The following is a 26,154-nucleotide window of genomic DNA, read 5'->3' on the forward strand; positions in this document are numbered from 1 at the left end:
TAGCAAGTTGGCAAACATTGTGAGTGTAGAAAATATGTAGTAATTAATTAAAGAAGTTTAAACACACCATAATCATTTATATATAATGAATTAGTACAATATTTTACACTTTATACATTGCATGGTAAGATACATGAGTGACTTAGTACCACATAGAGTTCCTATAAGGTTCAAAATTTTCACTATCTTCATCATCTCTATGTGTAAAGTAAGTATATTGTGAAGAGTAGTCATCAAATGATAAATCCCCAAAATAGTTTTGCATGCAATTGTTAACATGCCATCCATATGGATTCGAGATTAGTTGACGTTGTCCATAAGCAAAATCATTTGAAGATTGAGTCTTGGATTCTTTCCATAAGTCGCTCGATTTCATCCCAACAGGAATGGGATATGAAGGGTAGGGAAATGGTTGGTTATGAGTATAATCATAGTTACTACTTCTCACTCCAACAGAGTCCGAAGTTATAGATAACGAGTCATCTTCTTGACTTGACAAAGTCCCCTTGCCTCTTTCTCTATGAGTATAGTCCTTTCCTATGGCACCAATTCTTGGTCCTGCCCGCCTACTGCCATGGTCCTCATCCTGTGTTGCATGCGTGAAGTTTGCCTCACCAGTGAAGGGGCTCATAAATTCAGGAGGTGGTCCAACATAGTTTACATATCCATCACTACCTTCAGCTCCACTATATCTTTCATCATTCCCACCTCCGGTGGTAAGTTAGTCTCTTAATCTTGTACTAGAGCTATCATTAGTATCAGCAAGATCTTGTGGTTGGGTAGGATTGGAAGAAGGTGGAATTCCAGTGTTTCTTGGTCTTGGGCGCAAAAGTTCTCCGAAAGAATCAACGCTGCTAGATCCCACATCCTCCTCTAATACTCTTTCTACATTTATCCCTTCATTATGTGCTTATTCAGCAACTATTAGAGTTAGGTTGCCTTCATCATCATCTAATGAAGATGTCTAATCCATTGATAAAGTTGGTTACCCTCTGTGTCATCATCTTCAACAACAATATCAAACACATCTAGTGGATCACCACGGTCGACATGATCTATTTCTACTTCCTTATTTTGAATTTGAAGCTTCATGTTGTAGTAGCAATAAACTAATTTTTTCAACCTACTATGAGCCAACCAATTTCTTTGCTTTGTGTGTACGAGTGCAAATGTACTCCAATTTCTTTCACAAGCAGATGAGGAAGCTGTTTGTGATAATACTTTGATTGTTAACTTTCTCATAGTTGGTGCATCAATCCCATACATGATCCACCATTCAGCTATAATGAAAAACAATGTTGATAAGTCTAATAACTCCAACAAATTCTATTATAAACTGATAGTGAACTAGGTTTACACTCACTAGGAGACATTTTTGTTCGAGCAGCAACTGATGTTGGTTCTCCAAAAGTTCTTCTTATATCTTTAAACCATGTTAGCTGAATTCAATAAATCGTGTTAGTTTAATCCAACAATGTAATTATTATAATTTAAGTAATTGTATACCTCATTACAAATTGGCCAACTGCTGGTGATGCATGGTCTAATTTAGAGTATACATTATGTATAGCACGTATAAGGGTACCATAATTTCCAACACCAGGTCTGTATTGGTATCAAGGATTCAAATAATATGCTATTCAAAGAAACACATACTCTAATAAGAAAAATAATACTTATGCAACTAAAGAAATGAATTGCAAATTATGACATAATTTATACCTGATGCATGCAAATCGTGGTATAATGTTTTATACCATCGGTTATCAATTATCTTTATGACCCACCTTGCACCATGTTTTCTTTCCAAGTCCTCCTTCACTACACGCATCAACTCTTATATTGCCCCCATAGTAGGATACACTTCTGTGTCAACAATTCGTAAAACTTTGTAAAGAGGTTCAAACAGTTGGCACACATGTTCTGATTGAGTCCAAAAAGCATGATCAAGCACTATACTTTCCACCATACGACTTGCATTTAAGCGGCTGAAATTGTGGTTGGCCCAATTGTCACTAGTGAATAGTTGCTTCAACCCTGCTTTCTTCTTAAGTATACTGTCTAATGCAATATAGTTGGTGGCGAATCGAGTGGTAGCTGGACGAATAATTTCTCCTTTGCAAAATTCACGCATCTTTGCCAACAACCAACCGTGATTGTAAATATAATTTGTGATCATTCTAGCTCTTTTTACGACATTAGCAATATTCTCTCTCTTCCCCATTGCCTCAAACATGAGATCAATACAATGTGTTGCATATGATGTCCAAAACACATTATGATGCTTCATTAACTTTTTTTCCAGCTTTGACAAATGCAAAACCGTTGTCGGTCACGACTTGGACAACATTATGCTCTCCCACCTCCATGATTACATCCCTCAATAATTTGTAAATATACTTGTAGTTATTTATATGGTCTAAAGCATCAACGGACTTCAAAAAAATTGTCTTTCCTATAGAGTATACCATGAAGTTTATGATAGACAATCTGGTCGGGCCAGTCTATCCGTCGCACATGATTGTGCAACCATTAATTTCCCACTTTGACCTCAACTGTTAACATACTCGCCAATGTCTTTATACTCCATTTCCAAATATTTGTTTCTTACCTCATAAGGAGTGGGAGGTTGTACTCCAACACCGGCTTGTTGACATCCCAATACCATATTTTTGAAATGATGTGATGATGCCTTCTCAGCAGGGACATTTTCATAGATAAAGAACTTGCTAATTAGACGCCTCATTCCCTCCTTCACATTACCTCCAGTGAAATAACTCCAAACACTCTTTTGACATGCTTTGGATGACTTATATAAACTTGGGGCTATTGGTGGTGTTGGTTGTGATTCTCTAACACTTGCTCCTCGTCTCATTTGTGCACCACTACTTGTCTCGAAACCTTGTGCTCTATTAGGAATTTTATGAACGTGTTCTCTTTCCCATGCTGACTGTTTGGAGGCACGTAATGCTTGTTTGAAATTGCGTCGTTCTTCAGGTCCTATGTTATCATCACATTCGTCCTCATCGTCATCATCATCACTGTTAACCGTTTGGCCAATGACTTCTTCTCGTAGCCCAACTTGAATATTTTCCATTCCATGTGTTTTCTTTTCCTTATGGTGTTTTTTATTTTTTAATAATGTGGTGATGAATGCCTTCACTTCTAGGAGGGACATTATCGCATCGTTAGACATTATTTCCTGGATCTAATCAACTAAGATGATACTTAAGTCGTGTCACTCCGCCACTCTTCATTACCCGACCACAATATTTGCAAATTGTGCCATGTTTGTTTCCATCTATTGGGTCTCCATGTTCCCAAGTTGAATCACGTTTAGTAACTCCACTATACATCTTAAATGTACCTATATTTATTTTTCTTGGAAATTAGGCAATTATTTTTTGGCCAAAAAATATAGTAGTGATGACGGTTATATAAGAGAACCTAAATAATAAAGTTAGAAGAATTAAATACGAAGTAAAAAAAATGATTGTAAGAATTTAAGTAATTATAAAAATAATATGGAGAAATAAAACCTAATATTAATGAATAATAATCCAATTTGATAATAATCCAATTTAATAATAATCCAATTTAATGAATAATCCAATTTGATAATAATCAAATTTAATGAATAATAATCTAATTTGATAAGAAAAAAACCTAATATTAATGAATAATAATCCAATTTGATAATAAAACCTAATATTAATAAAATAATAAAATAATAAATAACATTAAACATATTAAAATTATCCTAGGGAATAATTATACAACATTACTTAATTACTTCAAAAAATTAACATGCAAGTATTATTTGGTTCTTAGATCACATGTATGGGTCCACACAAATTTTTTGTTGTTGTATAAATTACAATAATATAAATATAAGTTTGTAAACTTACCTTAAATATGGAACCCTTTGTGTTGAAGCTCTGAAAGGGCTTTGGAAAGGCTCTGAAAGGGCTAAGGGAAGAAGAAGAAACGAAAAGGTGTAATAGAGGTGTGATGATCTGATACTTCGAATGTGAAAGAGTTGGAAGTGGCACACGGTTTTGAGTATGAAACCAACCACCACTACTTTTTGTCTTGTCAAAAGTTGTCAAAAGTTGGCCCGTTTGGGGATTTATATTATATATTATGTAACTTATCATAACACACAGACACACACCATCACACACACACTGACACACACACACACCAACACACACACACACACTGAAGTATTATGTTTATTTTATCGATATTATCCCGATATTATCGATATTATCCCAATATATTGACGAAAATAAGGTGGGTACATGTGAAAATATCCCCCTCTCAAAAAAACGATAATAAAATATCGCCGATAATATCGATATTTAAGACCTTGTTCCTACCAATGCACTTCGAGTTCTGCTAAAGCCAATCACATGTCATATTTTCTTGTCCACTTTTTAATAAATAAATTTAAGAACATATTTAAATTTTTGTAAAATGACTTCTAAGCTCTAATAAAACCATAAGAACTCCGGGTGAAGGCTTGGAACCAAAAATCGAAATCAAAATATTGATCGAACCGAACCACACTGAACAATTTGGTTTTGAAACGATTTTGATTTGAAACTAAACTACAAGCTTAAAAAACGGTTTGGTTTTGGTTCCTAATATCTAAAACCTAACCGGACCACATCATAGAAAAAAGTATTTGTGGGCTTTTAGGCTTTTTAAAGTTTATAACAACTAATATAATTTATTTTGTTTATGTTATTGTATTGTGTAGAGTTGACCAATTTGAATTCAAGCATCACCCATCTCACTCTTAGTTCACAACCACAACAACAAAAATTACCAAATTTTACAGGCAAGTAGAGTTCAATGAGAGGAACAACTTTTATACCTGGGCGAAGTCCAATTCAGTTGGAAAACACATGAAATCAACCCTGGACCGTCGAAAACCCTAGATATAGGTGTTCTCGATTCGACCTCAAAACAAACTTTGACGTCCCAACCATTGCTTGGGTTTGTTCCTGACATTGATGGGAGACTATTGGTGGTGGTGATGGTCAGAGTTAGCTTCAGGTTTTGACGAATCGAAGCTAAAGCTATCGCACCCACAATGCCGTTTCTCTTAAAATCAATCCAAGTTCATCAGTTTTTCGGGTAGAAATGGGAGAGAGAACGATTGGGTTCAAAGTAAGGATCATTTTGGCGCCGGTCCCATTGTCAACAATGACCGGAATCAGAAGATATGGTCGGGTCAGGTCGGTGGATTGAAGGGGATCCGGTTCCCTCACCCCTTTCTCCCTCATTTCCCCTCATTTCCTCTTTCTCCTGATTGGTCCCCCTCCCCCTTCTTCTCTCCTACATCTCTCATTTTTCTCCTCTCTCACCTTGCCATCTGGCAGCTTCTAGACTCCTCTTTTTTTTTTCTTTTTTTCTTTCAAAGCCTCCAATTTCCGTGTTTCAACTCCGATTCACAAATGGTTTTCGCCCATGCTTTCGTAGGGTCGAGCTCTATCCAATTATATCAAGAAATAAGATAAAATATATGAGGATAAAATACGTCCTCATAAAATAACATTTAGTCAACAAGGAGCATTTTCGTCTTTTCCACTTATCGATAAAATTTTCAATGAAAATTATAATAAATCCCGGAAACAAAATTCTAAAATTTCTCTAATCAAATTTTCATAACCATAAATCTATTTAGTCTCGATTTACTCCACATATTCCTATATTTTTAATTTTCAGAGTATTACAAACACTATTTCCTTTGTTTCCTGATCTTCGTTCTTAGCGAAGTATGTCAGCCAAAGCACGTTTCATATCTATTTTCCATTTAAAATAATCATTTTCCTCTCCTTTCATTTTCAATTTCTTGGGGGTTCTCTTTCTTTCTCTTTGGATTTTGTTCGCATACTTATTTTCTTTGGGATCTATTCATTGATCCTAACATAAAAAAATTATTTTAATTGAGACATTAATACACACATCAAAACTATATTAAATAACAAGAAATAATCCTTAAACACAATAACAAATTAAGAGGGAAATTAGAATCGAATTGTTGGGTTTTCAGGCATATTCATGGGACAAATGTAATTGAAAAAAAATTAATACGCAGCGGAAAGTAGTAAATAACACACAATATATTGTCCCAATTATGTATCTGATGGTTGTAATTGATAATGTAACAAAGAACAAAGGAAAAGAGATTTAGTTACAAGAACCTTAGCCAAGCATGTGCTGCTTTATAGGATCATCCTCGTGCTTGGGATCTTCCTCTTCATGATTGATCACATGAAGCCTTTCAAGTGTTAAGCCTCTAAGAGTAACCACAATGATAAAACTACCAGCAAATGACAGAGTGATTGATTTAAATGTGATAGCAATATCTCTAAAGTGGAATTCTAGGGTTTGGGCGGCAAATAAGTGTTTTCGGCTTAAATTTTTTCTCTCTTTTCTCTGAGGGACAAAAGTGATTGCATTAGTACATATGAGAGAAACACAAGGTATATTCATACACACCTCTAGCTGCACCTCCTTAGGGTTTGATGCCTAAGGCCTTGTGACTTGCATCAAGCCCACTTTCACTTGCCTTCTTGGACTTGTGACTTTGACCCCTTTTAATTAAATAAAGCAATAAGCCCATATAATTAATCCAATATAATTAACAATTAATTATATCTTATCATCATCTGTATGATGTTACTAGAACTTATCATAGGTGTGTGACCTATTAGGTTCTAACTAAAGTGGTCAGAGAAATTAATTAATGAATTAATCTAATTCCACAAATCATAAGTGACACTTAGCAACATATCATGGCTACCCGTATTAGTAGAAATATAAATAAACTAATCATGATAATTTTTCAACCTTGATTGTAGTACAATAAAATTCGGTTCACTTATCATCCATATCCCGATCAAGTATGTGATACGAAATTATGTCAAATCACATATAGATATCTATGATTATCATGATGCATCTCACCCGAAAAGCTAAAATAATTTAAGAAACAAGAGAATAGAGGTGTTGGCCTAGAACAAAGCAAGAAGATGATGCAGGAGCCAAAAATCTTGTCGTAGATTGGAGAGTTAACAGAGCGCGAACGATTGAGAATGTGATTGTGTAAATCCTAACATATCTAGGATATCCTTGTGGGATTCTGAAGGAAAAATTTTGTCCTAGCTAAGAACAAGTATGAACATTTGAATACATATGCATACTATTAACTCATTAATATAGGCATGCATCCAAAAACAATTCAATAAAACCCATGACTTTCAAAGCCTAGTATATGGTGAACCAAAATAAACTCTTTAACAACATTAAAGAGAAATAAGAATTTAGTGATTCTTTACCCTTGAAGCTCATCCTTGTTTACACAAGGGATTCACCCAAGTGGAGGGCCTTCAAGTCACCTCCAAGCTCCTTGAATCCTTCTTGTGTTTTCCTCCCTTTAGTGCTCCTTTGATGATTTGAGGAAAAAGGATTTGTTCTCCAAAACACCAAAAGCTTGATGTCTCTAAGTCTCTTCACCAAGGTTGTATCTTGTGAAGATGATATGGATGATTAAAAGAAGAAGAGATTGCTAGATGTTTCTTCCTTTAATGGTCGGCCTCTTGGAAGAAAATGGAGAACATGTTTTCACCCAATTTCAACTAGAAAACCCTTGAAGCTATAAAGTTGAATTTATACTTCATTTCTTTGGTGAGTGGCAAACTTGCAATTAAGCAAACTTTGCCCATCCAACCCTAATGGCCGGCCTCCTTGGTGTTATTGGGCTATTTGCCCATTTTGTTTTAGTTGTCATACAACTTAAACATAATGGGCATTTTGGACCAAAACGCTTTTGGGCCCCGAAACCCAAAACCAACATATAAGCCCAATACGAACCTTTCGTATAATTAATTAACTAATTAATTAATCTTGACCATTCTTCAATTAAACCATTTAATTGCTTATCCATTTCATTTGATTTCTTCACATACATCCTTACTCGGTGTACGATCCATTAGGTTCTAATTAGCAAGGCAGTGGGCGATGTTACTCTTAACTATCGATTGTGAATTGAAACCACATTTCAATTCTCCCTTTTATTGATTAGTATTTGCTAACCATTAGGGCTTCCACAAACCATGGTTGACGCCTAGCAGCATGTCATGGTTACCCAAGCTAAGTAGAATTGGTTGGAGAACCTATCCAGTTACAACTACAATGCAATACGGTCCTTCTCTAATACAATACTCTTAATCACATAGTTTAAGTGATAGTTTGTTTCATGTCTACTATCCAATGTGATACTTTCTTATATGATTCCCTTGAATATGATTTGGAACATCCTTCCTTTAGTCATATTCATTTGCTTTGGCCAAAGACTTTAGAATCATATCTTAGAGTATTCTCCCTCCACCATGGAAGGTTAGAGATCCCTTGTTGTACATTCATATGCCTACATGACTAGATAGCTTGACCCCAACAATGCCGTGGACACTCCGAGGGAATGCCATTGACAGGATCAAAGATCAAGGACCTAACCATTAGACATCTATGATGCCTCAGGTCAAAGGACTACTTTGCATATTGCAACCTTAGAGTTCTTACATGACATGTATGTTCGAACTCTGATTTGATCGTAGTTCAGTGTACTCGATTACTCTTTCGAGCACCTATGTGTCTGTCTTAGTGTCCAACACCAAATCACTTGAGACTAGTCATACTCACGCTTGAGTCAACATAACACATACTAACCTTAGCGGATTGTCAATGCCCAATTGGCAATCCTATGGCTAGGAACGTTTTAGGAATGAACATAAGAGAAAGGTCTCGATAATCTAACTCACTTAGATCACTTATCTCTTAGAACAAATACATTCATTGGATTCACTTATTGCTTAAACACATGATACAATAAACAGTGATTAACAATAAGATTTGCCCTCCATTAAACATATAAAAGTTTAACATAATAAGTATTCCAAAAAGCTATTACATCAAATGAGTGGCTTTGTGGGCATACTTCCAACAATCTCCCACTTGCACTCAAAGCCACCTTCCCATGTATCTTATACCCATCTTTTCCATATGACGGTCAAGCTGGATTTGAGACATTGGCTTTGTCAGTGGATCTGCTACGTTATCGGCTGAAGCAACTTTGAGGATGTTTATTTTCCCCTCGGCAGCATATCTTCTAATGATATTAAAGCGTCTGTCAATATGCTTGTTCTTTTGATGTGCCCTGGGTTCCTTGGCTTGAGCTATCGCCCCATTATTATCACAGTACAAAGTTACTGGTGATGTAATGGTTGGAACCACTCCAAGTTCAGTAATGAACTTCATCATCCAGAACGCTTCTTTGCCGGCTTCAGCTGCAGCGACATATTCAGCCTCTGTCGTGGAATCAGCAATTACACTTTGCTTCTTGCTTTTCCAACTGACAGCCCCACCATTCAGAGTGAATACATATCCGGAGTTGGAACTTCTATCATCGACGTCAGATTGGAAATCTGCATCTGTATAGCCTTCCACTCACAACTCTGATGCTCCTCCATATACGAGGAACATGTCCTTTGTTCTTCTTAAGTACTTAAGGACCGTCTTGACAGCTGTCCAGTGTTCTGATCCTGGGTTAGATTGATATCGACTAGTAATGCTCACAGCATATGCGATATCAGGCCTCGTGCATATCATGGCATACATGAGACTCCCTATGGCAGAAGCATAAGGAATATAACTCATTTGCCGTATCTCTTCAGGAGTCTTAGGTTCCATGGATTTAGAAAGATGAATTCCATGTCCAACAGGAAGAAAACCTTTCTTAGATTGTTCCATCTGGAACCTACTTAACACCTTATCAATGTACATAGATTGGGATAATCCAATTAATTTTCTGGATCTATCACGATAGAGCTTTATCCCAAGTACATAAGATGCATCTCCTAAATCTTTCATGTGGAAGGTTTTGGACAACCACACTTTTACAGAAGAAAGTACTGCAGTGTCATTCCCGAATAGTAATATGTCATCTACATATAACACTAGGAATACTACTGCTTCCCCAACGACCTTTTGATAAACACAATTGTCGTCTTCGTTTTGAGCAAAACCAAACGTTTTGATTTCAGTGTCGAAACGAATATTCCAGCTCCTGGAGGCTTGCTTAAGTCCATAAATGGACCTTTGAAGCTTGCATACCTTAGTCTTTTCAGACTTGGACACGAAACCCTCGGGTTGAGTCATATAGAGCTCTTCCTCTAGGTAGCCATTCAGAAAGGCCGTCTTCACGTCCATTTGCCAGATTTCATAATCATGGTACGCAGCTATAGCAAGCAAAATCCGAATGGACTTAATCATGGCTACAGGAGAGAAGGTTTCTTCATAGTCAATCCCTTCTCGTTGCCTGTAACCCTTGGCTACGAGTCTAGCCTTATAAGTCTCCACGTTCCCATCAACGCCTATCTTCCTCTTGAAGACCCATTTGTTCCTAACAGGTACAATACCTTCAGGAGGGTCTACAAGAGTCCAGACCTGATTTTGATACATGGAATCCATCTCGGATTTCATGGCCTCTTGCCATCTCTTTGAATCAATGTCGGACATTGCTTCAGTGTAGTCTCTAGGGTCCTCATTTGTTTCATTGTCACCTAGAAGGTACAATTCATCAAAGTCATTGTCTAAGCCATACCTCTTAGGTGGCTTATTAACCCGTTCAGATCTACGTGGAGCTAGGGGTTTAGGAACAGGGTTGTCAATATGTCGTGTGCTTGTTTGTGGTTCATTATTAATCTCATTAATTTCCATCTCTTTGCTTATAGTTCCTTTGAGAACGAATTGTTCCTCTAGAAACATAGCAGTTCTGGCGACAAAGACTTTCTGGTCGTCAGGATGGTAGAACTCATATCCCATAGTTTCTCTAGGATATCCCACAAAATAACACCTTACTGATCTCGCTTCAAGCTTAGTAGCTTCAAGCTTCTTGACATATGCTTCACAACCCCAAATCTTAACATGATTAAGACTTGGCTTTCTTCCATGCCATATCTCATAGGGCGTTTGTGAAACTGACTTGGAAGGTACTCTATTAAGCAAGTAAGCTGCTGTATATAGAGCATATCCCCATAATGTTACTGGTAGATCAGCGGAACTCATCATAGAACGAACCATGTTCATCAAGGTTCGATTTCTCCTTTCAGAAACTCCATTAAGCTGTGGAGTTCCCGGTGGAGTCCACTGTGATATTATTCCACACTCTTTGAGATAATCTAGAAATTCATTACTCAGATATTCACCCCCTCGATCTGATCTTAGGATCTTTATCTGTTTCCCAGTTTGCTTCTCAACTTCATTCTTGAATTCTTTGAACCTTTCAAAGGATTCTGACTTGTACTTCATAAGATACACATAGCCAAACCGAGAGTGATCGTCGGTGAATGTGATATAAAAGGAGAAGCCTCCTCTCGACGTAGTAGACATAGGTCCACATACGTCAGTGTGGATTAACCCTAAAATTTCAGTGGCACGCTCTCCTTTTCCAGTAAATGGAGATTTGGTCATTTTCCCTTTCAAGCAACATTCACAAGTACCCATCCGGTCATCACCTAATGGGCGGAAATATCCGTCTTTCGACATCTTGCGAATTTTATCAAGGTTCACATGTCCAAGTTTAAGATGCCACATCTTTTCTTGGTTAACTTCTTCTCTAGCCCTTTTGGGTTTTGAGGTATTCCCGCTTTCAATACAGTGCAACCCACTATTCGTCTCTAGGTGAAAAAGTCCCTCTATCATATTACCATGAGAGATAATACGACCGTTCAAGTATAAAGTACAACTCATTTTGTCAAACAATACTGAGTGCCCATCTCGTAAAAGCTTAGAGATGGAAATCAAATTCTTTATACATGAAGGAAAATATAAACAATTTTTAAGTTCCAGGACTTCCCCAGAGGGTAGGTTAAGCATGTAGGTGCCTATTGCTTTTGCAGAGATTTTAGTGCCGTTCCCAACGCGCACAACTATCTCCCCATTGCTCAGTGATCTGCTCCCCACTAGTCCCTGCATCGTATTACAGATATGTTGACTAGCGCCTGAATCAAATATCCAGGAACTGGAGCTCACTGTAAGAGCACTCTCTATGACAGAAATAGTCTCTTCAAAAGTTTTTGTCATAAGGCTCGCAATGCGCACCCTGTATTTCTTCTTCCAACGTTCATCCTTTCCACAATGAAAGCATGTTCCTTTGTTTGCCTTCTTCTTATGCAACCTTTTCCTTATCATTGCATTCTCACTCCCACTGTCCCTTTTGAAACCTTTTTCAAATTTACAGCACATGTCGATCATCTCTTTCAAAGAATGATCGAATCTATTCACTTTATAGTTTACAATAAACTTAGTGAAATCATCCGAGAGAGATGCAAGGAAAAAGTCCTGGGCCATTTTCCCATCGATGGAAGTTCCTAAACTTTTAAGATCTTTAAATATCTTTTCCATCTTTTGTCCATTTTTATGGACTGATGTCCCTTTTGCCATCTTGGCATTCATTAGACTACAAACATTTGAGAATCGTACATTACTAGTCTCAATGTCATGCATCTTATGCAATCTTTCAACCATGGCACAGGAAGTGTCCATGTGCTTATGTAGCTTCATAAGCTCCTCACTAAGTGAAGTAAGGATTAAGCATTTGGCTTGTAAGTCATCCTCATAGTGTCTAACATAATTTTGACACTCCTCCTTTGAAGCTAGTTTCATAGGAGGTACATGAGGAGGGGATTGCTTAAGCACATACAATATGTCTTTCACCTTTGAGACATTCTCAATGTGGCGATACCAAGCAAGGAAACGTTGGCCCTTAAGGCCCCTTTTGTCAAGTATAATGGTGGGTATATTTTTAGGCATGTCGTTCACTACATAACATAACAGAAATCGTATTAGATTGTTTGGTTAAAACTATTTGATTGGGTCTTTGAATCAAATAGTACCACCCACTATTTTTGGCAAATTCCACATCCCTCAATAGAATTCGAGAGTTATATTGAACTCTTAGCGGGTTATGGGAGACTCACCATTACCAAGCCCACCTCACGATGATACGATATCGACTAGCAAAAATAATGATGAGAGAATAACGCATTATTCATTTACAGCTCTTGTAATTACCCATCTAGTTTGGCCTCTAGAGAATGTTGCCTCACGATGATACGATATCGGCTCCATTGCACTTAGTTAAGTTATTCCCACTATGCTTAGTTCATGAAGGGGTTCAAGAATAGCCTCACAATGATATGATATCGGCTATCCTCGTTGCCTACACTCACCTCATCATATGTTTATGGACTCCTCCTGGATGTAAGCACATACTTTGTACTCCCCCATGATAGGGTGAAGCCGGTGCATGAGTCACAAACGCTTGGAGCCTACCACGGTGGAAGGCCTACGAAGAGATGTTCAAAGCATCTCTCGCTTATCAACTTAATATCCGGTTTTTGAGGGAGTAGTTTTGGGCTACATCAAAACATTTTAATCATATTAAAAGAACTTGGGCCTATCACAACCATTGGTCCAAGTTAATATGAATTAGTAGTTTATAATACTCCCACTATTTCGAAGAAACAAGCGAGACTATATAGAACTACTAACGAATGCATTGCATCCTCATATGGACTCTATAGTCATATTAGGTTTAAGGATGATTATGAACCGTTCAATTTGATCCAACACGAGCCTTGTGTTGGACCTTGGGTCTAAGGTAGGTAGTTGTTGATTTTAGTTACGTGTTTAATCCAATTAAATCGTTATTTCCTATTGGGCATTGGACCCAACTATTCCATTTTGCATACATATAAACAAAAAGGAATACATGAAATAATAAGAAGGGCTTATGCCCTTTTACAACACAAATCAAATGATGGACTTATGTCCATTTACAACAACTTGAATTAATCAAATTACATTCAAATCTACACTACTAAAACCCAAACATTCATAATGTTAATCGGCCAATCACATAGCTCAATTATAGTGGCCTTTGGTTCATAATCACCCTTTTCTTAATCAATCAAATTAACTAAGAAAACAACTTTAAACAATTGGTTTTTGGATCCATAGAATTGATTTAAATGGAACTAAATGAAATGAAAATCCAATTCTCATTTAAAGAGACAAAACAATTTTGTTCTCATCCTTTTGGGCCAAAAGGAAACTATGACCACAACATTTGGGCCACAACGTAAAAACGTAAACCTTTTTGGGCTAAAATGCAAATACACAAAAGTATCTAAAACTTTATGTAATTGCACAAAAGGCCCCAAAAATAACCCCACTTGGGGTGGCCGGCCATTTGGGAAAAATTTGAAAAAAAATCTAAAATTTTTGCTAGTGGTTTTTGGTGGGTGAGGAAAAGGATGAAAGTGATGATTTGTTTGAAAAAATAAAGTCTATGACTAATTATGACAAATATTAAAATCATTTCATCACATCTCACCAATAACCTCAATCATCAAAATTTAAACCAAAACTTTATGAAAAAACATAGAACTTTTGAATCAAAACTTCAAAACTTTATGTTCTTGGCAAGAACTTCAAGAACATTGAAGAACACTCATGAAAACTCATAATAGCTCCATGAATGTTTTCACTTACCAAAACTCAATTTTTCACCATTCAAAAGATGGCTAACATCCTAGGGTACTTAGGGGTTCCAAAAGTTACTTTAAAACCATTTTAACAAGACAAACATGAACCCAAAAAATCACCCTTTGGATTTGGCCGAATTTCCCAAAACACATGGCACCAAATTTTAGTTCTAATATTCATGCTTAAATGAAATACATCTACAACATTTGAGATGCTAAATTTTCTAGCAAAATTTATAAATTCAAAAGCAAGAACAAAGCTTGTAACATTTACAACATTTAAATCACAAAATATGAAAGTCACAAAACCCAAAAGGATTCACCATAAACTAGGCCTAGGCTCTGATACCACTTGAAGGAAAAATTTTGTCCTAGCTAAGAACAAGTATGAACATTTGAATACATATGCATACTATTAACTCATTAATATAGGCATGCATCCAAAAACAATTCAATAAAACCCATGACTTTCAAAGCCTAGTATATGGTGAACCAAAATAAACTCTTTAACAACATTAAAGAGAAATAAGAATTTAGTGATTCTTTACCCTTGAAGCTCATCCTTGTTTACACAAGGGATTCACCCAAGTGGAGGGCCTTCAAGTCACCTCCAAGCTCCTTGAATCCTTCTTGTGTTTTCCTCCCTTTAGTGCTCCTTTGATGATTTGAGGAAAAAGGATTTGTTCTCCAAAACACCAAAAGCTTGATGTCTCTAAGTCTCTTCACCAAGGTTGTATCTTGTGAAGATGATATGGATGATTAAAAGAAGAAGAGATTGCTAGATGTTTCTTCCTTTAATGGCCGGCCTCTTGGAAGAAAATGGAGAACATGTTTTCACCCAATTTCAACTAGAAAACCCTTGAAGCTATAAAGTTGAATTTATACTTCATTTCTTTGGTGAGTGGCAAACTTGCAATTAAGCAAACTTTGCCCATCCAACCCTAATGGCCGGCCTCCTTGGTGTTATTGGGCTATTTGCCCATTTTGTTTTAGTTGTCATACAACTTAAACATAATGGGCCTTTTGGACCAAAACGCTTTTGGGCCCTGAAACCCAAAACCAACATATAAGCCCAATACGAACCTTTCGTATAATTAATTAACTAATTAATTAATCTTGACCATTCTTCAATTAAACCATTTAATTGCTTATCCATTTCATTTGATTTCTTCACATACATCCTTACTCGGTGTACGATCCATTAGGTTCTAATTAGCGAGGCAGTGGGCGATGTTACTCTTAACTATCGATTGTGAATTGAAACCACATTTCAATTCTCCCTTTTATTGATTAGTATTTGCTAACCATTAGGGCTTCCACAAACCATGGTTGACGCCTAGCAGCATGTTATGGTTACCCAAGCTAAGTAGAATTGGTTGGAGAACCTATCCAGTTACAACTACAATGCAATACGGTCCTTCTCTAATACAATACTCTTAATCACATAGTTTAAGTGATAGTTTGTTTCATGTCTACTATCCAATGTGATACTTTCTTATATGATTCCCTTGAATATGATTTGGAACATCCTTCCTTTAGTCATATTCATTTGCTTTGGCCAAAGACTTTAGAATCATATCTTAGAGTATTCTCCCTCCACCATGGAAGGTTAGAGATCCCTTGTTGTACATTCATATGCCTACATGACTAGATAGCTTGACCCCAACAATGCCGTGGACACTCCGAGGGAATGCCATTGACAGGATCAAAGATCAAGGACCTAACCATTAGACATCTATGATGCCTCAGGTCAAAGGACTACTTTGCATATTGCAACCTTAGAGTTCTTACATGACATGTATGTTCGAACTCTGATTTGATCGTAGTTCAGTGTACTCGATTACTCTTTCGAGCACCTATGTGTCTGTCTTAGTGTCCAACACCAAATCACTTGAGACTAGTCATACTCACGCTTGAGTCAACATAACACATACTAACCTTAGCGGATTGTCAATGCCCAATTGGCAATCCTATGGCTAGGAACGTTTTAGGAATGAACATAAGAGAAAGGTCTCGATAATCTAACTCACTTAGATCACTTATCTCTTAGAACAAATACATTCCTTGGATTCACTTATTGCTTAAACACATGATACAATAAACAGTGATTAACAATAAGATTTGCCCTCCATTAAACATATAAAAGTTTAACATAATAAGTATTCCAAAAAGCTATTACATCAAATGAGTGGCTTTGTGGGCATACTTCCAACAGATTCTACCATATCTCTTAGACTAGATTATCTTATTAGAGTTGTAATCCTATTGGGGTAAGAAATTTACTTTCCCTACTACTATAAATAAATGCATAATGGATGAGATAACACACACATCACAATTACACATCTATCTCTATGCTGCTGCACCCCCTCTCTTTGGCCTCCATAATTGTTCAATAAATTATGCCTACAACAATATGAATTTTGTTAGATTAATATGGATTTCTATTACAGATTTCTATGAATTTGTAAGAATTTTTTATTTTTTATTTTTTTGGATTTCTTACGATTTCTAAACATCACCAAACCAATATAGACACACCAATTCAACATAAAATGAATTTCTTTAAGATATTTAATCAGGCTAAATATGCAAATACTTCACGGAATGAAATCCTTTCTCTTGCTTTACAAATGCTTTGATCTGGGAATATTTGGATGTTTAATTATTTTCATGTATGCTGAAGTTGTAATTAAGTTTGTTTCATCGCTTGTGAAACTACGTAATTTTTTACGCATTATGAATTTGCCACGTATGGAGTCATGGTCTAGTCCTTATCTTCCTAACAGAGGAAGAGAGGTCAAGGAAAATTTGATAGCCATAGAGAGCACTTTGTTTTGATAAATGAGCTTAAGAACCTAGTTTCGACAAATGTCCTTATTTTACTGAAACTTTGCTTGAAACTCCGGAGGTTTCATTTCGTAAAAAAAAATAGAGAACTGGGAATAAAAAAATAAATATGGAGGAAGAGAGAAGGTTAGAGGTTGAAATGATATCCTAGGGTTGAGGTGAGATTCTGTTTTGTCTTGCTTATATATATTTTTGCTCACAAATCTAACAAAATCTACAACTCTGTCAAATCTTTGATTTTTTTAATACACCCATATTATAATCAATCTAAAAATATCCATTAAAATCTCAATTAACTACCTATAGATTTGAATGTATTTTTAAAATCCTCTCAAATCCTAATTTGACTACACAATAATTTCAAAGTCTTTTAAAATCCTAATTGACTACACTTTGATTTTAAAGTCTATTAAAATCCTATCAAATTCTATCAAATCCTAATTTGACTACACCCCATAAATTTGTGATTCTTGTCATAGTTGGAACTGTGAAATTACACCTATTTAGACGGAAACTAAATTCGGGAAACTTCATCCCCAATTTCCACGTTTTTTTCCTTGTAGAATTTGCCTTTTCTCTCATTGCATGTTTGCCAAATGAGGGAAAACTATTTTCCGTCCTAAATTTTCAAGTCTAAAGCAAATTTCGAGTTTTTTTTTACCTTATCCAAATAGAGTGTATGTGTATTTTTAATCACAAATGGTCTTGAAATTTACAAAACTCATCATTTTTTCCCTTAATCTCAAAATTGATCAATGTGGTCCCTGAAATTGACTACCGCACATCACTTTGATCCCTACCATAAAATCTGTTAAGTTTTCTATTAGTGTGCCGATGTGGCATACATGTCCAACAATATGGTTGCTTTTGGAAAACCTTTTTTGTCTAGTCAGTTGTTGTCCGTCGATTGCTAACCCAAACTCGTCTATTCAGTCAGAATTTGAGCTAATGGTTAGTTTTCACAAACAGGTGTGAAATTGTTTTCCGTAGAGTGTTGATTTTTGTGTTGTGTTGAAGGTCCTCTCTACATTGCAAATCCCCTTGTATTTTATAGGGACAAGTTACTTGATGCCCAAGAGAACCAAGTTGTAGAGTCCATATAGTATTGCAATTCTTCCACATTATCTAAAAACACTTAGAATTATCTTCACAAATCCTTCTTCCACCTAAACTCTATCACCACTGAGTCCCACCCTCTTCGACCTGAACTAAGATTATGAACCTAGTACTCTTATGTGATTAATTCATTCATTTATCTAGACATAAGTTTTGATCATTAAGCAATTTAATCAAACCTTATCAAAACCTATCTTGATCCTCCAACAATCCTACTTTGTTTAGGACTCGACTGAGCCATAATCCAATCTTTATTTTTTAAGCAATCCCAATTCACCTAGGACTTGACAGAACCATCAACATCTCATTACTAGACTGAGCACTTCACCATTGGTTTGAGACTCGCAGTGTCCTTTCCAGGTTGTTAACCAACTCAGCCCAATCCAAGATTTCAGGTCCCAACAGTCTCTAAAATATCTAACCTCCTGTGTTTACTTTCTACCCTATACCTATTTGAGAGTAATATTTTAGCCCTATCTTGAACTCAACCCTGTTGTTTCCACAATTCGGACCTGCACGACCGAGCACCCGTCCACCCATAATCTACACTAGCCCAACCCTTCCACCCCCACCTATTTAGATCCATCAAATATTAAAAGTTACTCATTGTCGACATCTCCACTCTGAACTAACCACTCTAGGCCTCCTCCCACCCACTCTTTCAATTTGATTTATTTATTTTATTATCGTTGACATATGATATGGACTAACAACTGTAGAATTAAAGTATGGACAATATATTAAAGACATATTCACATTTTAAAAGAGTAAATACTCTTAAATATTTAAGTTAGATATTATTACCAGTAGTACTTTGTTAATTGTTTAATGGAAAAATAAGAGTCGCTAGCTAATCATAGTTGTATATAATCAGAATCAAGACCAGATATACATGAGCTATTTAATCAAACTACAGAATTTGCATTTTCATTTAGGATTTATATCACAAATGGTCTTTGAAATTGACATACACCATCAAGATGGTCCCTGAAATTAAAAATCAATCAATGTAGTTCCTGAAAATAGGTGTCACAAATTAATGTGGTCCTTCCGTCAAAACTTCTGTTACGTGTTGACGTGGCACATAAATGGGACCCATAAGATATAAGAGTTTGTATCACAAATGCTCCTTGAAATTAACTCACACCATCAAGATGGTCCTTGAAATTGACCCACCATCAATATGGTCTTTGAACTTGAAAATCAATCAACGTAGTCCCTAAAAATAGGTTTGCAAATCAATGTGTCATCCTGTTACAATTCAGTCAAAAATTTTGTGTGTTGATGTGGGTTTAATAATTAATTAAAAAAGTTGCCAAAAAACTTATTTGCACAATGAGATTATCTTAAGGAAGAGCTTGCCATTCTCCGCGTCACCAAGATCACCAGGGAAGCGCCTAACAAGCTCTCCAAGGTTAAGGTTGTGAGGTTGTCGATCACCCAAATATTGACCGTAGAGTCACAAAAGTTGTCACCAATCCAAGTTGTCACCAAGGGTAGTCTCGATACAGGTTCAATTCGATGAAGAGTGTGGAAATGAGTGTCTTAAGGATTTATTTATTTATTTTCTCTAGAGAAGAGACAACAAAGGCTACCATAGATGGAGGTAGAATAGTCGGGTTGGGATCAGAGGTGAATGCGGGATTGAGTTTCTAGGTTGACAACTTTTTTAATTAATTATTAAATTATTAGACATATTTCTAATTTATTTTTTATTTAGTTAGACTTGTGAGCCCATTTATGTTTCACATCAGCACATAACAAATTTTTTAACATAATTACGATGGAATGACCACATTGATTTCATATATTTATTTTCAGGAACTAAATTGATCGATTTTCAATTTTAGGGATCATTTTGATGGTGTGGATCAATTTCAGGGACCATATTGATGGTGTGTCAATTTCAAGGACTATCTGTGATAAAAAGAAAAAGGATTTATATGACCCATTTATGTGCCACATCAGCACATAATAGAATTTTGGACACCTATTTTTAAGGTTAAGGTTGTGATAAAAAGAACGACCACATTGATTTGCGACACCTATTTTTAAGGACTACATTGATTGATTTCAATTTTAAGGACCATCTATGATAAAAACCTATTATTATTTAATCACACACGATTATATACAATTTGAGGGAAAAAATGAGTTACTTTTTGTCAATACATCATAGTCTTTCAACTTGTATTTTACTACTATGAACTCAACAATAACTTTGGATAATTTTAGGGATATGTTATCCACACATTATTTTTTATTTCTTACACACATTTTAAATTTTTGATTGTTGGATTGGATGAGTTGAAAAAGATCAAAAGATATAAATTAACAAAAGAGGTGTGAGAAGTAAAAAGGGATGCGTGGATAGCACACCCCTAGTTTTATCATGATTGAGTAAAGGAAAAGGATCATTTTCCTGGAGATCCGGGGGATCACCTGATCATGACCGTTTATCGTACATTGTGCGGTCAGAAATCATTTTAAATAGTACTTAACGAAAACTGATCTCATGATGTACGATAAACGGTCATGATTATAAGATCTGCAGATCCCTAGGAAAAGGATCCGGCGAGGATCCTTTTCAAAACCACACAATACAAGTCAAATATAAGTTTATGTTAATTATGCCATAATTTTTCACTTGGAATCCAAATAAATAAGGGATGTGATATCCACACACTCTATTTTACTTCTCACACACCTTTTTAATTTCTGGCCATCGGATCGGGTGAATCGAAGAAGATCAACGGATATCAATTATCAAAGAATTTGTGAGAAGTAAAATGAGATATGCTATTCACGCATCCCATAAACAAAAACAAGATCGCACTATGCATTACTTGAGACTTGAGATTGGAATTTGGAACCGACAGAAAGGCAAGAGAGTGAAACCTTTTGGTAGTTCCAAGAAAAGTTAAGGTCATATACGTACAATTATACGCACCAGCTGCTGGCCGTAGCTAGCTGGCAACATGACAAACATTACATACAATCGATACCCTTTATTCTTCAATATAACCTTAGCCTCTCTCTCTCTCGATCGTCAGTCATCACTTGGCTTCCAATCTTCCAATCAATCCATCAGTTGGGTTCTCTCTGTTAGTTGTCACAAACTCCAATAAGGATAATGGAGTTATTAATATTCCTACAGAGAAAGTCCAGCTGCAGCAGCTTGTGTTTTCTTCTTCTTCTTCTTCCTCTTGTGTTTTCGTTTTCAGGAATATCAGTTGTTGAAGGTTACAAGAATTACACAGTGGGGGACTCTTCCGGTTGGTACGCAGCTGTTAACTATCAGAAATGGGCTGACGCCAAGACATTCAGCTTGGGAGATTTTCTAAGTAAGCACCACCTTCCTTCCTTTTTTTTTTTTCTCTTTCCTTCCATAATTAGACACCCTTGTTTTGCTTTCCATGGATCTCCTTTGTTACCTAATCTCAATTTTCCTAACTCTCTACGATTTATTTTATTTTATTTTATTTTTTCTAACACCATTGAAAATTATAGAATATTAACAACTATTGTTAAAGCTTCAAAAAGTATTTCATCATTCCCAAATTATGTTTATTTTTGCATTTCTCTGCAATAACTAATAAAAGGCAGTCATGGATGCGTTCATCGTTTCTTGAGTATTCTTTTTCTGAGATATTTCTTTATTTAGTTTGTCGAAATTTCGTGTGAAGAAATTAAAGAACTTGAGGTGTTGTACAGTAATATTTCTTTTCTTTTTTTTTTTAATGGATTTTTATTTCCTGAGAAATTTATTCTACTAATCTCCAAAATTAGTAAAGTCTATGAAGGTTGAAATGTTTTTGTGAATCTTTTTTATCTTTGAAAAAGTTCATTTTTATTTTAAGAAAATAACTAGTCAATTCCATTTTGGTGGGCAACGTAATTAAAATCCCACATCAAGTTTTACCGGATCCCTAGAAGATGGTAGTGGAATTGCCTCACGTTGCTCTCCCAGAATAGCATGGAGGTTAGTGGAAAAAGCAAAGTTCAAAGAGAGACGTTTAGAAAAGCATATCCTAAACAAAACTACCATGTGTAGCGTACTTCCACGTGTGGCCAAAACTAGAGTTGCAATCAAGTGCACAGACTTTTCTGTGAAACCTTGTGTAATTACGTTGGCCGAAACCCCTGTGCCCTTCCTTTAGTTCCCTACCAACTAGCCAACACATCACATGGCACATGCATTAGTGTACTAGTACAACCACCATTTTATTCTCTTTGATTTCAGTTCTTTTGATTATCCCCCCAACCAAGAGAAAATTTTCATTGTGAGTGAACATAAATGGTATCACATGTCATTATATAAGTGGAGGAACATTTTATTTTTAAGTTGTTAATTTTTTAAAACAAGTATCTCAAAATTTATATAGTGACCGTAATATAACACACTGTATTCTTGAGACAGTAAAAAATCTCTCACTAACCAAGTCAAAACCTATTAAATTATTCTGGTCCAATCAAGTATTAAAGTTCTATATATATTATATTCGTGCATATATATATATACATTTATTAAAGTTATTTTCATTTTTCATAATGCATTTTAGTGATTGAATTGTTCATATTTAAAGTTCATATGCAAGAGTTAGTCTCGCAAATAATCATTCAAATGGACACTTTGGATGCGGTCTTTAGCTATCAATATTTTTTTACTAAAACCCTGTCTGTTTTTAGTTTTTGATTGAAGTCCCTAACATTAATGTAATAGTGTAAGTTACTATTAAATTAAAAATTAAAAATTGAAATTTGTATTTGTTTATATTAATGAGATTTTAAATATAACCCATAATTTGTGGGATTAAAAATAATAAAATATAAAAATTATACTCTCTATTATATTGTGTGTGTGTATACATAATTAACAAAAAAAAATTATTGTACCAAAACATGGATACATTCTTCAAAACACAGAAAAAAGAAGAAGATATAAAGCTTAATAACATTAGTAAATTTCTTCGATTAAACTTGACATAGATACAGATCAAATCAACGAAAAAAGAATGTACACATATAAATTTAAAAATGGATTAAATTTTTTTCATGGATTTTATATTAAAAAATTGGGTACATTTAATATAAAAAATTTGTACATTTTATATTAAAAAAATGGTATATTTAAGAATGGGAACATTTAAGATTAAAAAATTTTATATTAAAAATTATATGAATGGGTACATTTAATATTAAAAAATTGAGAATCTTTTTATAAAAAAGCTAATGGGTACAAACTTATTCTAATTTATTTATTTATTTTGGAAATGTTTGAATTGAAAATTAATTAGGAGTTTAATAGAGGTGTGAGTATTAAAACCCTAAATCAATTATTAATTTTTATTTAAAAAAATGCAATAAACATGTAAATTAATTATCACATTAATGCTGGGAATTTCAATCAAAATTTGAAAACTAATAATGTTTCAGTCAATGAACATTAGTAACACCGGATACTAATTTTTCCTCATTCAAATCCTAAATGTACACAAAATCATGACTCATTAGTCAAAATTGTAATGAAAATGCCGAGACAATCTAACAACTAAACAATTGTTGGTTTAGCCGATTATTGGCATTTTTGAAAGAAGTTTAAAAAGTGAACAATTCAGAACTATGCATTGAAAATAGGATGATCTTTACGTAGAAACTATATATATATATATATATGTGTGTGTGTGTGTGTATAAATTTTTTGGAACTGATTTAGTAGAAAAAATATTTAAAAAAAAAATTGGTTTACTCAACAAAAACATAATTGGTAAAAATGTTACATAGAATATGCAAACGAAGACAGGATGTTTTATAGAATGTACAGTCATTGGTAATCCAGAGCTGACACGTTCACTTTGGTATGCGTATTTATAACATATAATAATTCAATTAGTGTCCTGAAGGGCTGCAACTGCAACATATAATACCTGAAGAATATTATATTCTGGTAAATATGAACAACAAGAACAAAAATCTTTCGATTGTATTCGGTCGGGAAATAATATGTTTATGCATTAATTTTGTTGAAGTGTTTCTTTTATTCGAACAATATTCTAATTCAATCTAAAATAGTTAACTGTGAGAAAATTTGAACGTTGGTTATGAAAAAGAGCGTGCACATTATTCTAGTTAATATAGCTTCGCTCAGCTTTATATATGGTTACTAAAGTGTTGATTATAGACGTACTTGTTTTGCAGTTTTTAATACGGACACCAACCACTCGGTTGTGCAAACATATAACTTGACAACCTACAAGCTGTGCGATTACAACGATGCTCTAGAAAACGATACGATGCAATGGTCGGCCGCGGACCCGTCAAACATGGCCATACATGACGTCTCAGTGGCAGTGCCTTTGGTAAGAGAAGGGATGAACTATTTCTTTTCAGGGGATTATGATGGCGAGCAATGCAAGAACGGACAGCACTTTAAGATCACCGTCTCTCACGGACAAGGTTTGCCAAAGAGTTTACAGAACCCAGCCGTTCAGTCCCCAAGCCCAGCAAGCGGTCCCGGCCGGCAGTCTGCAGGTGATGGCGACAATGATGATGGTTCTGTCCCAGATACCATTGTTCCCGCCAGTTTCGACCATCCCAAAGAGGATGACACTGCCACTGGCGATCATGATAAAGATTCATCTGGATCACTTTGTGTGAAGCACAAGCACGGGTTGCTATTTAGGGTTTTCATTTTTTTAGGGTTTCTCTACTGCTGCCTCTGGTGATCTGCTAGGCTGCTAGCTGATAATTTTTAACAACTTTTTATATATCCTTGATTATTTTTTGCTTCTCAGTTTCATTTCCTTTTCGTTTTTGCTGTTTGTGTACTCTGTATACTGCGCGTGCTTTCTTTTGTTCAGTCATTGGATTATTTTATTGTAACAAATTAGTAGGTAAAAGTTAAAGCATTGGCCTCTGAGCATACTATCCATTAGATCTGGTTTGTGTAAAATCTTATTGTGAAAGTAAATGGATTATCGTTGGAATCACTTAGTTCTCAAGTAACTTGTTACTTGGAGCACAAGTAATCTTTATTGGGAAAATATGATTCATTGAATGAACAAATGAATAAGATTACATCTGGAGTATATAGACAACTCATTTACACACTTGTAATATAAAACAGAATACTCTAGCTAACTAACAACTAACATAACCAAAATAACAAGCTTAATATTATTAAGATTTATCTCCAACATAATTGTAGACATCGAAATTTCAGTAAATAAATGTTGACCGATAAATCAAAGTGTCAACGCTCATGTATTACATAAATTTTACACGTAGCGTGCGACTCAACGAAAATTGAAATAAGTTGGAAAAGTCATCAAATAGGACACGTGTCAACACCTGGCAGAAACGACCTATTTCATCTGGGATATTATATTCAAAATTAGGCCTTGGAAAATTCTATAAATACAAGCCCATTTCATTCATTCGGGGGAACCAATTCATATTACACCTTGAAGCTCTGAAGCTCTGAAACTCCGAAGCTCTCAAGCATCCAGGTTCCCGACGGCCCTTGAAGAAAGTGTTCTTCGTTCATCGTTCTTCCAAGATCAAGCCC

At 35.4% G+C, this 26,154-nt stretch overlaps 1 protein-coding gene across 1 annotated transcript; it reads left to right on the forward strand.

The window, feature by feature from the left end:
• Window positions 1–21,542: 21,542 nt before the first annotated feature.
• LOC126614281 (blue copper protein) lies at window positions 21,543–25,576 on the forward strand. Its single transcript, XM_050281863.1, has 2 exons — window positions 21,543–21,931; window positions 24,786–25,576. Exons 1-2 carry the CDS (start codon window positions 21,721–21,723, stop codon window positions 25,310–25,312), a joined length of 738 nt encoding a protein of 245 aa, XP_050137820.1. The 5' UTR covers window positions 21,543–21,720; the 3' UTR covers window positions 25,313–25,576.
• Window positions 25,577–26,154: the final 578 nt, after the last annotated feature.

This window comes from Malus sylvestris, chromosome 3, assembly GCF_916048215.2.
Source record: "Malus sylvestris chromosome 3, drMalSylv7.2, whole genome shotgun sequence".
Lineage (NCBI taxonomy): Eukaryota > Viridiplantae > Streptophyta > Magnoliopsida > Rosales > Rosaceae > Malus > Malus sylvestris.

Coding starts and splice junctions, on each gene's coding strand:
- LOC126614281 (XM_050281863.1), top strand. CDS start 21,721: ATGGAGTTATTAATATTCCTACAGAGAAAGTCCAGCTGCAGCAGCTTG. Junction 21,932..24,785: donor CAGCTTGGGAGATTTTCTAA/GTAAGCACCACC, acceptor CTTGTTTTGCAG/TTTTTAATACGGACACCAAC.